Source organism: Podarcis tiliguerta (assembly GCF_965153285.1).
Source record: "Podarcis tiliguerta genome assembly, chromosome: 7".
In the NCBI taxonomy this organism is placed as follows: Eukaryota; Metazoa; Chordata; class Lepidosauria; order Squamata; family Lacertidae; genus Podarcis; species Podarcis tiliguerta.
Genome location: NC_139540.1, coordinates 17,172,844 through 17,188,336, shown reverse-complemented (window position 1 = coordinate 17,188,336; position 15,493 = coordinate 17,172,844). Strand labels below are relative to the sequence as shown.

The 15,493-nt window shown below is 40.8% G+C and overlaps 1 protein-coding gene across 9 annotated transcripts in view; it reads right to left on the bottom strand.

Annotated features, from left to right (window-relative positions):
* TRPS1 (transcriptional repressor GATA binding 1) overlaps positions 1-14,991 on the bottom strand; it is a 236,193-nt gene extending 221,202 nt beyond the window's left edge. For 2 of the 9 annotated variants that reach the window (XM_083450401.1, XM_083450408.1), the window contains exon 1: positions 14,267-14,991. Coding sequence is in view for 1 of the 9 variants with exons in the window: in XM_083450407.1 (XP_083306533.1) it covers positions 13,242-13,251 (10 nt within the window). In the remaining 8 variants the exon portion in view is untranslated. Of the gene's footprint in view, positions 1-13,241; positions 13,421-14,034; positions 14,097-14,266 lie in introns of those variants that run through there. The other 7 variants (XM_083450409.1, XM_083450402.1, XM_083450403.1 and 4 more) reach the window with 5 other exon arrangements.
* Positions 14,992-15,493: the final 502 nt, after the last annotated feature.

Below are 15,493 nucleotides of genomic sequence, written 5' to 3'. Positions count from 1 at the left end.
GTTATTAAAAAAGCATGCCTAGACATTCTGTTGTTGTGCCCGTAACCTAGGTTTAAGGTGCCATTTAGCTCCTAGCTTTCATATCTCAGTTTCTAACACTGGTAGCTTTGCTCGCAGGAGGTTCCAGGTAGGGCAGAAAATATCCTCTGTCAGAAACCCTGGAGAGCTGTTGCCAACCTGTGCAGAAATCTGACTTGCTATAAGGCAGTTTCCTATGTTCCTAAGAATCTTGGTTGGAAACCAGCTTCCTTGCCTATACCAACTTCTCCCAATCGGCACTAAAACTGTGAAGATCACATTCTATTCATTCATCACACTTTACTTCAGCTGAGCAATCACACTCATTTCCAGAAAACAAGAGCAAAGCTGCACTAGTTATTTGCTGTTAAGAAGGAAACTTGGCATTCTGTGGGTAATTCTGACATGCACTGACCTGACGCTACATCTCTTTAACAGTTTTAACGTGCCACACTCCTTATGCCACAGTCACATATACACTTACCTAAGAGCAAACCCCACTGAAAGCAGCGAGACTTACTTCTGAATACACATGTATAGTATTGCACTACTAATATCACATCCACACCCAGTCTGGCATGTTTGGAAATACGATACAGATTTACTGAAATGAATTTTATTTCACACTGAATATAGGCATGCTGAGACAGCAGTCTTGATTAAGCCAACATATATTGAAATGGAGGGTTGATGTGTTGGAAGGCCTCGAAACTCATTTCCCATGGTTTTAGCAGTGAGTGTAGTACAAGCCACCACTAGGGCTAGACAGATCATCTGAGAGTCACCTAGAAAGTACTCTGACAGGATTCCTACCAGCCGAAGGTTGGGGCAGCTGAGTACATTTGGATCTTGGAGGGCTAAGCTGGCTGAGGACCCCTCCCAGGGACGAGCTGCTTTTCTTTGAGTTCATAACTTTATTCTAACTCCCACCCCAGGGCCCAGATAAACTCTGCAGGGGCCTGCTACCAGCAATAGTGAAAATGGGAAAAGTAAAGGTAAAGAGACCCCTGACCATTAGGTCCAGTTGTGGCCGACTCTGGGGTTGCAGCGCTCATCTCGCTTTATTGGCCAAGGGAGCCAGCGTACAGCTTCCGGGTCGTGTGGCCAGCATGACTAAGCCACTTCTGGCGAACCAGAGCAGCGCACAGAAACGCCGTTTACCTTCCCGCCACAGCGGTACCTATTTATCTACTTGCACTTTGAGGTGCTTTCTAACTGCTAGGTTGGCAGGAGCAGGGACCGAACAACGGGAGCTCACCCCATCGCGGGGATTCGAACTGCCGACCTTCTGATTGGCAAGTCCTAAGCTCTGTGGTTTAACCCACAGCGCCACCCGCAACCCTAGGTGAAAATGGTAAGCAGCTAACAAAAACAGAATGGAAAACCATTAAGGGAGTTCCAGAAAACAAGTTGAGCACTTTCATCACAATTTACTGGCACAAACTAGTGAGTGAAAATAGAAAAATATCCTTTTTCCACTTTAGCTGGTGGGCCAACCCAACATTTGGGTCTTCATTTAAACGCACACTGAACAACCCATAACACTTGTAACACAGAGTCTCGTGGCACCATAAAGACCAACAAATTTATTACGGCATATGTTTTCACGGACCACAATCCACTTCGCCAGATATGTAATATATAATCCTTCACGCATCTGATGAAATGCTTTAAGGTGCCACCAGTTGCTTAAACTATAAAAGACTAATCCTAACACCTTAGATTAAGACATTAAATCGTGTGTTTTTTCTACCCTTAACCAAGCTATCTTTATCACACCCAAACATGCATAAAAGAATTCAGACAGCCAAATCAAACCCAAACACCAAATCCATTACCTTTTAACGTTTTTATCCCAATGGCATAAACAGCTCTAAAGTAAGTGAACTGAGTATCTGCTTAGATTTCTAAAGTTTTCCAGAGCTGACAAACAACCTCGTCGCAATGACCTTACAAAACTAGTCATGAGTAAAAGTGGAACTTGAGGGTGTGTCTCCCCCTCCCCAGTCCCTTCCCTGCCCACTAGTATCTGTGTCAGAATTCTCATTACATCACAATAAACACTTTGAACATATTAAAGTCTCACAAGCAGCAAAACAAACACTGGGGTTTTCTGTGTAATAAAAAAAAAAGGGTGCAACACTTATGGGAACTTAATTTGCATGTATTTTTAGAAGGGACATGCCCTGTGTTTATATATACACAGCATAAAAAGACATGAGAGAGAAGCAAGGATAAAAATGGAGGCACGGCGAGAGAGTGAACACAAAATATATAGCATGCTCTGTGGATGAGAGAGTAGTACCTATGTAAAATGAAAAATGCCACATCATTTATTCCTGGTGGAAATAAACCAAACTACTGTGTTTCACACTATTGCACCACTGCAAACAGACATCTTAAAAACAAAATAATTGAGGGGGGTGAAAGGAAAGAGAGGGATTATTGATTAACACTTCGGGAGCTGGGGGTTGAAAAGGAGTCATATGCAGCACTATTCATGCCATGTAACATTCCAACAAACAATAGATTTTTTTTAATAGTGCAATTTGACAGTTTAGTGGGGGGGGGGGATTAGGTGTGAGACTACAGATCAGATGAATGAGTTCATTCATCTCAGATTTAAATGTGGAACTTAACAGGACTGTCACCCAAACCAGCCCACACTCCAAAAAGTTTTTCGAAAATCGCTTCTTGGAACTAAACAATCCATAGCCCAATTCAAGCAAGGCACCGTAGGATGAAAACAACAGGTTATTTTTCGGTTTTACTGAAGATCCTGCTTGCAGCTAAACAACTGCTGTCAAAATTGTGCCTGCATAAAAATATTTATTAAAATGCTTTTAAAAAGAAACTAAGTAGCTCCTAGCACTTTTTTTAAAAAAGTATGTGCTTGATATAGTGTTATGTTTACAAATGTAATATAGTATCTGAACTGTTTACATACCAAGGAAAGAGGGTGTTTGGGGACATGCACAATGTGCAAACATTTCATTAAAGAGAATTTCATTTAAGTACCAGTGAAGTAATCCAAACTTGAACCACCAACTGGTCCAAACTGAGGGGTGCAATACTATGCTGTACACTGCGGTTGTTAGCACTTTTTCATTTTCATAAGCTTTACCATAGAAGTATAGAAACAATCCTACAAAATGTTCATTCAACACCCATAGAATTAAATCCTATCACATGCACAAGAAGGTACACAATACGCAAGCCCCCAAATAATACTGATGCACTCTATAGTTCAAAGACCACTGACACAGCAGGGCTAGGTCTTTTGATAAAGAGATCTTCGGCATATATGTATGTCCCCTACCATAACTAGAGATACTCTCTGAACATCTGGAGTTTGGGTGGCAGAACATGGCTAGAGACTGCTGTCCGTTCTTGTATTTACTCTTCCCATTTGTCCGGTGGAGCCAGAGCTATATGACCTTCAGGGCAAAGGGAAAAACTAATCACTTTTCACACATTTTTGCCTGTGAAGGTATCAGAAAATGTTAATTTATTTGCCTAGTGCAGGGGTCAGCAAACTTTTTCAGCATGGGGCCGGTCCACTGTCCCTCAGACCTTGTGGTGGACCGGACTATATTTATTTTTTTTGGGGGGGGGCGAATGAATGAATTCCGATGCCCCACAAATACCCCAGAGATGCATTTTAAATAAAAACACACATTCTACTCGTCTAAAAACACCAGGCAAGCCCCACAAATAACCCAGAGATGCGTCTTAAATAAAAGAACATATTCTACTCATGTAAAAACACGCTGATTCCCGGACTGTCCGCGGGCCGGATTTAGAAGGCAATTGGGTCGGATCCAGCCCCAAGGGCTTAGGTTGCCTACCCATGGCCTAGTGTAAGACGTTTTGGGTCTATTGGGGCCAAAACAACAGCCCTAGATGTTAACCAGTCTGTTTTGCACATAAGCCAAACAACTTAAACATTACTCTTTTCAAAACAGACTTGTGAGACAAACTTATACACATATATCTAGAGAATTACTAATTTGGGCCATTTTCTGTAAAACGCCCCCTTTTTACAGATAACTGCCGACAGCTCTGCCTCTTTGCTTGTGCGGCATTTCTGTGATGTGGAAAAGGATGCACTTATAACAGTAGATGAGAGAAGCACAAGTTGCCAAAAAAACCCCACCATCATATATGAACATATAAAGGCCAGAATAGTGTGCAGGTACATTGTGTACATATAAGAAAGGAACATATACACACACTTTGCGCTGTATGATGTATCATACCGGCAGTGATTTTAAAACATCTCCTGTTCTATAGGTCTCATATATTCAGATATTTACGCTCCCCGTTTTAGAGCAATGCTACTACCAACTGCCAAGCAGGGGGGGGAAGTACACAAATCAAAATATGTTACCTTTGTTCAAACAATACTGCTGTTCATTATATAATAGAAACTGTCATACCTAATCTCTCAGGAACCTAGAAATAGTAGATTGTTGGGCCAGAGGTGATTTAAAATGGTTTGAGGCAAAACTGAAACATAGTGTTTAAGTAAATCTTGCACAGGAACGTAAGCACAATTGATGAACTTTTTGTATCATCTTCCACGCATAGGGTTTTGAGCCGCACAAATGAACTATCAACACCGGGAAGACACAAGCGTTGTATATCCTATATGCCTTGAGGAAGATATGTTTTCCAATCCCTCCTGTTATCAAAGTGATGAATTTAAGTAACATTTAAAAAGAGAATTGGAGGAGAGTAGAGACACTCAGTATTCAAGCCTACTTGGAAGAACTCCCAGTTAAATTCTATTAAAATCTGTATGCAAAATGTTTCTACACTATACTATTTCAAGATTACAGCATAAATTTGTTTGATATTATCTACAATTGCGTGATAGGCACCGATTTGGGAATTGGAGTGCTTCCCAGTTTTAATTGGTAAAAAGAGATGCAAAACCAGATCATAATAAACATAACTCCTGCAGATTTGTGTGTGGAAAAAAACTGATTTAAATACAGAGAAGTATTGGATACCAAGAAAATTTATATAAAGCCTGATCTACAAATCAGTTAACATGAAATGCTAAAATTAAAGCAGTTTTGCCTCACTGCCTTCAATGAGGGTGTATCAACTTAAATCATATACTTCATTACAACTGCCGTGCCGATCCTGCTGTTATTATATATAAAATATATTAGCAAAGAGTTGAATGTCTGCACTTCCATCTCATAGGAGTGGGTGATCAAAGGTTAATAACCATCTAAATTTATTTTATAGCCTAAAAGTACAGTTGTACCAGCTTCCCCCGCCAAAAAAAAACACCCCTACATGCCAATCCTAAAATCAATATGAAGCCCTACTCACATCAAAATGAGTTTTCCCCCAAATGAGAATTAACATAAGCCGCCCAACAAAAGCCTTCTACAAATGAGAATATTCCCGAATAGAAAGACGCAGAAATGAAAGTTTAAGAGCAAAACTAGGGTTTGAACTCCAGGGAGAGCTGGAGCTGACATTTTAAAAAGCAGTGCCACTGAATTATAGCTCTCTGCTTCTGGGTGGGGTACCCATCAAATGGGTGGAGTGCCTCCCCTAAAGGAAGGAAAAACTGGCACATGCTAACTTGGCCTTTTGAAAGATTTTCTAATTTGCCAACAAATGAAGTCTCGCACCAACTTCACCCATGAAGTTGCCTAATCCAGTTGCAGACAAGATAGCTCGGGCTGGTGTGAAAAGCCCAAATTGGAGAATGGAAAGAGGAAACGTGATTGTGGAAGATGATAAAGCAAATAAGTTTTTAAAACCCCAACTCTTTTTTTTTAAAAAAAAAAGTTAAATTACTGTCTTATGCAGCATATGTTAATGGTCGACTGTTTCCTGTCTCAGTAGTTGTTCGACTTTCAAAAGAAGTATAAAATAAGTAGCAACCGGGGGCGGGGGGAATTAATCAATTTATTTTAAATTGTGTTTGGTTGTTTTGGAACAGGCTGATCACCCCTTTTGCCCATGCAGTTTTTTTTCCATTGTCCTCCTCACATGTTTCTTGCTGTAGAATAACAGGTGTAAATTATTCCTTGACGTTGCTTAAAAGAAGAAGAAGTACTAACCGGCCTGAGAGTAGCGATTATTAATTGAAATTAATACAGATTGATTAAAGAGGAGGGACGAAAAGAGCCGTAACATTTTAAAAAAACTTTGTGGGGACACTTTCCTTTTCCTCAGCCAGTCTGAAGTTAGCATAACCTAAACTGCAACATCATTCACAAAATGCATTCGGAAAAACGCAGCAAAGCTCAGCAGGAATGATTTTTTTATTAAGAAAGAAAAAAAACAGGAATAAAAATAACTGCATCAACAAGGTCTTTCTTCTTCAGGCTTCAAGCCCGGTTTTACTTGAGTTCTTTTTTAAAAATGGCAGTTAGGCCACTAAAACCAATCCAGAACATTATTAAAAGTTAAAAGCTACCAATTACTTCTGTCTGTTCTTTTAAAGCAAAGTTTGGCATTACGTCAGTCGGTTTAAAGAAAACAAGAAAAAGAGGGAGAGAGCGCGTGCAAGAAAAGAGGGAGAGAAAGTTTCCTTCTTGAATAAATAAAACCACCAGGGGAAGGTGTCTAGCCACTTGTAAAGGGTTTATAGCACTTTTTAAAAGAGCTAGGTACATTTTGAAAAATTAAAATATTTTTATCAACTATATTTTGGGAGGGAATGTAAATTTTAACCTGGGTTTGGGAGGGGGCAAAAAGTAATGGGAGAGGAAATCTTATTGATTTGCCTACAGTTTTGGAACTGGAGTATGTCTGTGAAAACACACAAAAAACGCTGATTGAATAGAACACGCAAGGAAAACTTTAGCACAGTTCATTTCCCTCCAATGGAAAGCGGTTGTTAGAATTTTACTTAAAACCTATCTCAACCGCTTAATATTTCAAAATCCCTAAGTGGTATGCAAAAACATCTAACACAGAACAGTACAACAGTATCATAAACACAGAGGTATAAACATAAAACATAAACATAAACATAAAAACAGTCAAACAGTATTGTGAAGTAGTTTTTAAAAATAATAATAATAACCCAACAGAAATCCAGTAATAAAAAGGTCCAATCTTACGGGAAGCCTGGGCAAAAAGATATGCCTTCACAAGAAGTCTGAAGGAACTGGTGGATGACGCTTCACATACGGCAGAGGGAAGGGGCAAGGGCAGAAATCACCCTTTTTGGGGTTACCGTCCTGTGATATTATGTCGGCTGCAGTGCCACAACAGACTTTCCCCAGATGATCTTAAATGATCAGTTTAGCAAGGAACACGCAGCCCTCCCACGTTCCACATGCGTGCCTTGGAGTTTGTGGATGCATGTGTCTCCTTTCGGTTATCAATATTCTTCAGGCAGGCTATTTTATGGGATGATTCACATCCTAGAACATGCCCAACTCCGATGGGGAAATTATGCGACACTACAAAGCGGGCTACTAAAGGCAGCAAAACGTTTCCACGCGCATTTTTGTTGAGCCATACGGAAAACCATGCTGAATTTGAGACACGTGGTGAGGAAAGTCTCTTTAACATGTTATTCTCCCTCACACACACAACACTGCCCCCATGTAACTTAATAAGCTAGCCACCATTTTTATGGACATCTCAGAGATTCATTCACACAGAGAGACTACGGAAGAAGCTGCAAACCAGGCAACTGAACTCGTGGGAATGCGCAAGTTATGTTCAGGTGAGTGAGGCTTTCCAAATGATTCCAGGAACAATTGCTAATGATTACAGGGTTCCCCCCTCTCTCTCACACACACACACACCCCATCAAAGAAATTTATATTCAATATCCCCGCGGAATACTGCCCAGTCGCACACTTCCCTCTAATTTTTCCGGCTGAAAAGTGGGGCATCAGGCCACACAGTTCAAGCCGTACACTATCATTTTAAATAATATTTGGGAAAAACTTTTAGGACAACCATTGCTGCAGGCCGCTAACACCAACTTCCACAAACCCTTCTAAATAGACAGCTCCAAAGACACTTATATAAAGTAATGTGAATGTAAATCTAAAATTAAAACCCAGTTACACCTTTAGTAAATATTTAGAATACAGTGATTTAACTGTTTTAATAAACTGTAATGTGCCCACTATAAACTGGATCCCTGACTCAGACTTATTTGAACTAATAGAGTCCCATGCGCACTAATATACTCTACTATCATAAAGAAGGGTATAAGATTATTCAGGTTTTTCAACAGAATTGGGATTAAACTGGTTTAAATTCAGCCATTTCAAATCTAGGTGAATTGTGCAGATAAGGAATCACTGCACTAGGATTTCTGGCACAATAAACCTAGCATAGGTTTACTCTAAAGGAAGCTCCACTGCATTCAGTGGGGGATACTGCTAGGTAAATGCGCACAGACTATAGCCTTAAACCAATTCCCCCTAAAATGCAATGCACATTTATCTGGGAGTAATTCCCATTGAACTTTATAGGACTTACTTCTGAGGAGACATGCCTAGGTCTATGCTGTCAGGCTGAAATCTTATGCAGTTACCAGGAAAACTTCCATTAAACTAAACCTTGTATCTGAGTAAACATGCATAGCATTGTGCTCTTAATCCTATTGAAGTTAATGGGACAGCTTTACTTGCTTGTACGCACTTTTTTCAAAAGTTGTCAAAAGTCAATAAAACTAAACAACAATTGGGTTTCCTTCTCATCTTCCATTAAATTGAAAGTAATCACAGAACTATCAAAATTTGGGTGGAGGTTTTAAACTGTCACAGCTAAATCATAACTCTGTTGCAACAATATATAAGGAGGAAGTTCAGAAAGCATAATACAGATTTTAAAAATATCCCCCTTTTAAAAGTGTGTGTGCACGTACACTCACAGCTTAGAATAAAACCTATATTTAGGAACAGACAAATATAAATACCTTATTCAGTGGTATTGATAAGAAAAACCATAATTATTAGCTTTTAAGAGAGTCGAATCAGTGGATCAATCAACTGAAGGTTAAGTTGATTAACTGATATCGTGATGTATTAAATCTGTGGGGCTGAAAATTGATTTTGTTTGTTTTAATCCTACTGTCACTGTGCTACTGAAATAAGAAATAAAAAGGAAAATATTAAAGATGATATTTCTTTCGAACAAGTGGAAGCTGTCTTCCAACATATCAGAAAATTGCAAATATGCAGGTGGCTTGGAAATACACAACTGTTAACCAAAGAGTTAACTAATCAGTTAAAAGGTAGATAATTAATTGCATGAAATTATTTAACTGACTGACAGCAATACTAATAGTTGATAATAGCTACCAACACCTGAAAAAGTCAATCCCTAGACTTCTTTTTAACCTGAGAACCTCAAAAGGTTGAAGCTCACCAACAAAGACTTTCTTGTGTTTTTAGGGGGGAGGGGGCGGGAAATACAGTTGTATATTTGAATTACTCACGTTGTGAATTGCGAGGTGTAATACTTGGGACAGAAAACTCTACATTTATGGTTACCCAATATTGCCAAAAATACAAATCTAAACTACCTTACTAGTTGTCTTGAGGAAACTAAATTAAGCAAAGGCAAACAAGCAAATGGAAAGTTGTCAGTCTGCTGGAATGAATAGCTTCATTTTACACACAAACCAAAAATCTGAATATCAGAATATATTGCTGTCCGGAGCCAATGCTTTAACCAACAGCCTGATCCCAAAAACATTACGGCAAAAGTTAAGTTTCACTGAATTCGGTGTGGAACTTAAATCCACCCATGACTATGGCCCACAAGTTTCTTACAAGAGAAAGCACATTAAAAACGTCACCAATTCCCACTTGGTTTATCTGTAAACAGAGAATTACTTTTTTCAGACTCCCAACCTGACATGTTAGAATACGTTTAACTATGAACTTCCATGAATATTTTGCCATAAACTTTTAAACGACGTTTAGTTTGGTGCATTCAGAAACGACAATCGAGACTGTCAACTGTAGCTACAGGTAAGATCTGATAAGGTTCCAATTAACGTTATTACTTAAGAATTGTCAAATATCGATAGGTAAACAGTATATATCCAAACACATGCAAAACAAACTTTGAAGCTTTCACTGATTACTTCGTGCAAAAGTAATGGTGATACCCATGCTTTTCACTTTCATCAATATTTTTAAAGAAACTTTTGAAATTATTAACTTGTGCACATTTGAAGGTCACTTTCAAGTGGCCACACAAAGCATAGAATCATAGATAGCAAACTATCTTCGAACCACAAGAGCAAGAAGAAAGTAGTCATTGAGACCTAAAGGACTGAAAAACGTAAGACAGTCCTTAATGGTTTCAATCAACAAAATATTGTCTGAATGCTGAAATCTAATGAGCAGCCACTGTCAGAAGCTCTTCAACAATTTTGCTTTTACTGTCTTTAATGAGCAGAGCTGCAGCACACAAGCGGTCTATATGTATACAGGCACATTCTTCAAGCACAGCAGATATGGTACATTCATTAAGGCTGAAACACTGTGCACATTTACTTTGAAGTAAATCAGTAAACTCAGTGGAACTTACTTAGACTCTTAGAACTTCATAGGAATAAACAAAATAATTAAGTACCTCGTGCTGATACACACACACACACACGTTAAAATAACAGTGTTATTTACAGTTAGAAACTATACACAGTGCTATTCCACAAATACTTGGAAAAGCTATTGTTTCCTTTATGAGATAAAGGCATTTTTAAAAGGCATTCTAAGGAAAGTATTGGCTAAGCTGGCTCGCTGAAGCCTTAGATCAGAGTTCTGCAAGTGCTTACTTTGAGCAAGGAATTTGAATGCCATCAAACTACTCTAGAGCAAATCCTTGCCATAACAGCTTATACATCACAAATGAAAACATATATGTTGAGGCTCAAACACCTCAAAACTATACCTGCAAGGTTTTTAGCAGCAGCAATTACGATACGATATCTTTATAATAAGATCTACCATTTGATTATTGATTTAAATCTCCAAAATGTATTTTGTGTAGTGAAGTTTTTAGCTCTATCTTCAGTACATTTTATTGCTATCTGATCTACCTGAGATTACCTCCTAATCCAAGAAATGTAGTCTGAAAACTACGAGAAAACTATCACAAACTGGTTTTAAGATATTTCTTTTAAAAAACCAGTCTCCCTAAAAGGTGATGTTATATTCTTATTACTAATGTCCATAACACCCAGAAGTAGCATAGTAAGCTGAGGACTACATTTCTTCCTCTTGGAGACAGCTCTAAACTTAATCATCTCCCTTTTGATTACGAATATGGCACTGAAGGTTTTGAGGATTTCTATGAAGCTAATGGTTGGTGATGTGTCCTCTAGTTTATAGTACACAGCTTAACCAACTTTTACATCTTTTTAAAAAGAAGGAAACAGAAAGGCCTTTATGTCTTCTTTTAAAGCGGGGGAAGTGAAGTGCTCCATTTGTTTGGATTAGCTATATTTGTAACAAACTTTCACTACAGTTGTAAAAAAAAAAACCAAGAAAAAAAAAACCCTTGCAAAATGTTGATATCATTTCCAGACGGCTTTGTCAGCTTCACGATTTACAGGAAATAGTTGGTGTTCTCACGAAAGCCCTGCATTTACATCCATGAGCAATGGGACTTGTAAAAAGGAAAAAAGTTTTGTTTTGTTTTTAAATTAAAAAACAAATCTTCCTTTAGAGTTTGCTTTTCCTAAGATTCTAATTTGTCACTCTGGCGAAAATGCTTGAAAAGGCTTTCTCACCTAATGGACTATTGTGAAGATGAGGACAAGCTGTGCCTTCTCTTCAGAAAGGACAACTGTAAACTTAATTCCTTGTTTGTCCCATTCAGGAACTAACTTTTACCAATGAATTGCACTTTGCCATTTGTAACACTTGCCTTTTGTGTTTTGTGTGTGTGTGTAATATTTAAAACCACGAATGCCAAGGGAAGAGCAAATGAACTCTTCCAACAGCAACATTGTGGAAGAGTCTGTTAAATATGTTTAAATAAAAAGGAAGAAGAAAACGCAAATCCCACCCAAAATTCTGGATTCCCATCCTATCCTTATTATTTACTATGATCCTTAGCAAGCAGGAGCATTCACAAGAAGCTCACGTATTCACACACAAAATAGCTGTCCACTAGAATGCTGATTCCCAATTCCCACTTGCACTTTTTCCTCAACTGTATTTTTTCCAACTTTGTTACAGTACTTCCTGCTCATTGGCAAAAGGATGAATGGAAAGAAGGTTCCTTATGAGTCCTCGTGTTTACTCCATCACTTGGCCTCTGACTTTTTTTTCCTTTTTCTTTCCTTCCTTCTCTTTCAGTCAATGAAATTTAGAAGGTTGACATTTGCAGATTGGGGGAAAAACATAGCAATTTACATTGATATGTACGTACTTTGGTTCTCTCAATCTTTTTTTTTTTTAAGTTGCTAAAGGCACTGAAGCCTTAAATAACACATTGTTTACCGGAAAGTGGTTTAAAATAAAAATAAAAGGAATGCACTAACTCAAACCTACCGAAACATCAGAGGAAAATTCTCCTGAACAACAGAGCACAAGTCGACCCTGAGAAGTGCTAGTGAAATCTAGCAAGCGTCCCTTTATGATCAAAGGCAGAGATTAGAGAAAGGGAGGGGGAAAGACCTATGGGGTAGAAAGTGTCAAGTTTGCACAGTACCCCTTCCCCCCCCAAAAAAAGGGGGGGCGAGAGCTTCTTCCTGGAGCTTTTAATAACAAACCATCCCACTTGCCTCCCCTCGGTATGTTTATCCCAAGTTACTATCAGCACAACTGCAATCTTTCCTTCTTAAAGTATTAGGAAGTTTCCACCTCTCCATTCATTCAGTCCTTTGGGGGGGGGGGGGGATCTGCCACATGGATCTCAAGTGTAAGCAAATTATTGCTGGGGGGAGGGTCTGAAAATTTAACGAAGTAACTTGTAGGAACTCATCGAGAGGTGAACAGGGGTCCTGGCCTTTCAAGGGAGAAAGTTTTTAACTCATTTAAAAGATGCCGTCCCTACCATCACAACATCACCTTTTCTTTTGCTGGGGGGTGTCGGTGGTGAGAGACCAGGAGAGAGTGCTCCCTTTCCCCATCTCCTAAACGCATATATTACACAACGCAACACCCATCACACTTCTCTCCCCATCCACAAGTTACACACACAAAACGCAAAATAATAATAATAATAAAGTTTCCTCCCTCCCCCCACCCCGAACTTACTACTTTTCATGATGGTCTCCCTCTTGAGCCTGGATTTTTGTCACAGTCCCCATTCTTCCCTTTTCTTCTATCCTTCTAAAAGAAAGCAATTTCCTCTGGGAACAAATCACAAAGGTGCCAAAACTCTGGAGGGTCTCTGCACTCTCTCTGGGTGCAAGATTGGCAAAACTTTTCTTTTTAAGAATATCTCTGGGCTTTTCTTCCCCTCCACCCCTCCTTTCCTTTCCTACATTTGGGGGGGGGGGGTTTGGAGGAATTAAATCAAAGCTGTGCACGTAGGAAGGGAGGGGAGTCAGGAAAGACACCGGCAGCTTTAGAAGTTGCTTTTCGGGTGGGGGGCGGGAGAGAGGGAGCGCAAAGGGGGAAGGGCTTCCCTTTTTTTCCCTTCTCTCCTCGGCTGCTGAACTTGACCCCCGCTGACTCCACCACCAACAGGGCTACTGCAAGTTTTCAAGTCGCCCATTTCCCAAGCATCAACACATGGTTTTGACCCACAAAAGCCAGGCCAAGCAGAGAGGGAGGGAGGTTTTATTTTTTAAAAAAAAATATTGCAAAAAATATTTTTATAAAAATTAAAAAAAAACCTCCATGCACTTTCACTTCTTCTTTTGCACTATTTTACAACAACCCCTTCTTTACAACACCACCAAACTCGCCCCCTCTTTCCAACGCACCCTGGTTTCGGAGCTCTGATTTCTCATTGCGCACGCAGACATAACGCACACGCGATATACCATTTGGAGTAGATCCTTTTTTTATAAATAAATAAATTAAAAAAACCAGAGTCACATACGCAGTGATCGCCAGAAGCAGGAAAGGATTTGCGCGCAACCGGCCCCCCACTCCCCTCCCCTCTTCTTCCTCCTCCCCCCCCCCCACCTCCGATCTCCACCTCTCCTGCCCTCCCCAACAACCACACACACACAAAACACAGCCCCTGATGTTGTTCTTTTTCAAACCAGCCCCCCCACCTCCCCACAGGCCCGGTTCTTTAAACATCTCCCACCGCCGCCGCCGCCACTTACCTGTTGATTAATCAGCAGTAATAATAATAATAATAACCGGAGCAGCTTGAAAGATGGTGGAACTGTCGCTTGAGCCATGAACCGTCTTTCTGTTGTTTGCAACAGAGTTGATCTTGGATTATTTTGGAAGAGGTGGAAAGCGGGGGGGGGGGGTGGTAAGAGAGAGAGAGAAAGAGAGAGAGAGAAGGAAGGAAGGAGGAGGGGGAGAGAGAAAGGAGGAGGAAGACAGAGAGAGAGAGGGAGAAGCGGGGGTTAAAAGCAGGAAGAAAAAGAAGGGGAGGGAGAAAGAGAGAGGGGAAAATAAAGATTTGCTTTTACAACCCCCCCCCCCTTCTCGCCCCCTCTGCTGATGGGGAGAGAGAGAGAGAAAGGGGGAAGCGCAAAGGAGGACCTGGGTCTGCCTGGTTATGTTTATGAAAAAGGAAAGAGAGAGGGAGAGAGAGAGAGCCTGGCTTCTAGTGGCACAAACAAGCCCCAAAAAAGGAGGAGGAGGAGGAGAGGCGAGGAGGCTTTTGGAGATTGCAAGGAGATCAGCTCTTTATCAGAAATGTTATCGCTTGTCAGGACCTCAGTCTCCGAGCATTACGTCAGTTTCAAGACACCAACACTATTAATATCAAAGGGAGCCTTAGCGAGAGAAAAGCGCCACCCCAGACGGAGAGCCCTTAAAGAGACAGTGCAGGCGTCCCCTCTCGCCGCTGCCGGCCTTAGCCCGGCCTCCTCCTCCTCCGGCGGCTCCTCCTCCTCCGTCTCCTCTCGCTCGCGCAATTCGCAGCAGCGGCAGCCCCACGAGGCGAAGGCGGCCGGGGAAGAATCACATCATTCACACGTCTTTGCCCCTGACGGTCGGGGCGGGGAGAGGAGAGGGGAGAGCACCAGCAAGCGGGGGGGGGGTTCACTTTTGCAAAAGGAGGGAGACTTTCTCCTCCCCCCCTCCCCCAAAAAAGCATTTTTTTAAAGAAAAAGAAATGCCCCGCACAGGAAGTTTTCAGAGAAGCTTTTGCACCCAGTCAGCCCACTGGCTGCCTCAGTGCTGGCAGAGGCTCTGCGGTTGTTTAAAATGGGGGGGGGGGTTGTGGTGGGGGTTCCCTACCTGGAGATGCCAGGGATTGAAGTTCTGCATGCAGTGCGAAAGAGCTGCCCCTGGTTTTGCATGGGGGGGGGGGCTTGTCTAGGGCCGGTGCAAGTTTGGGAGCTCACCTTTCCACAGGAGGGATCGGAAGAGAT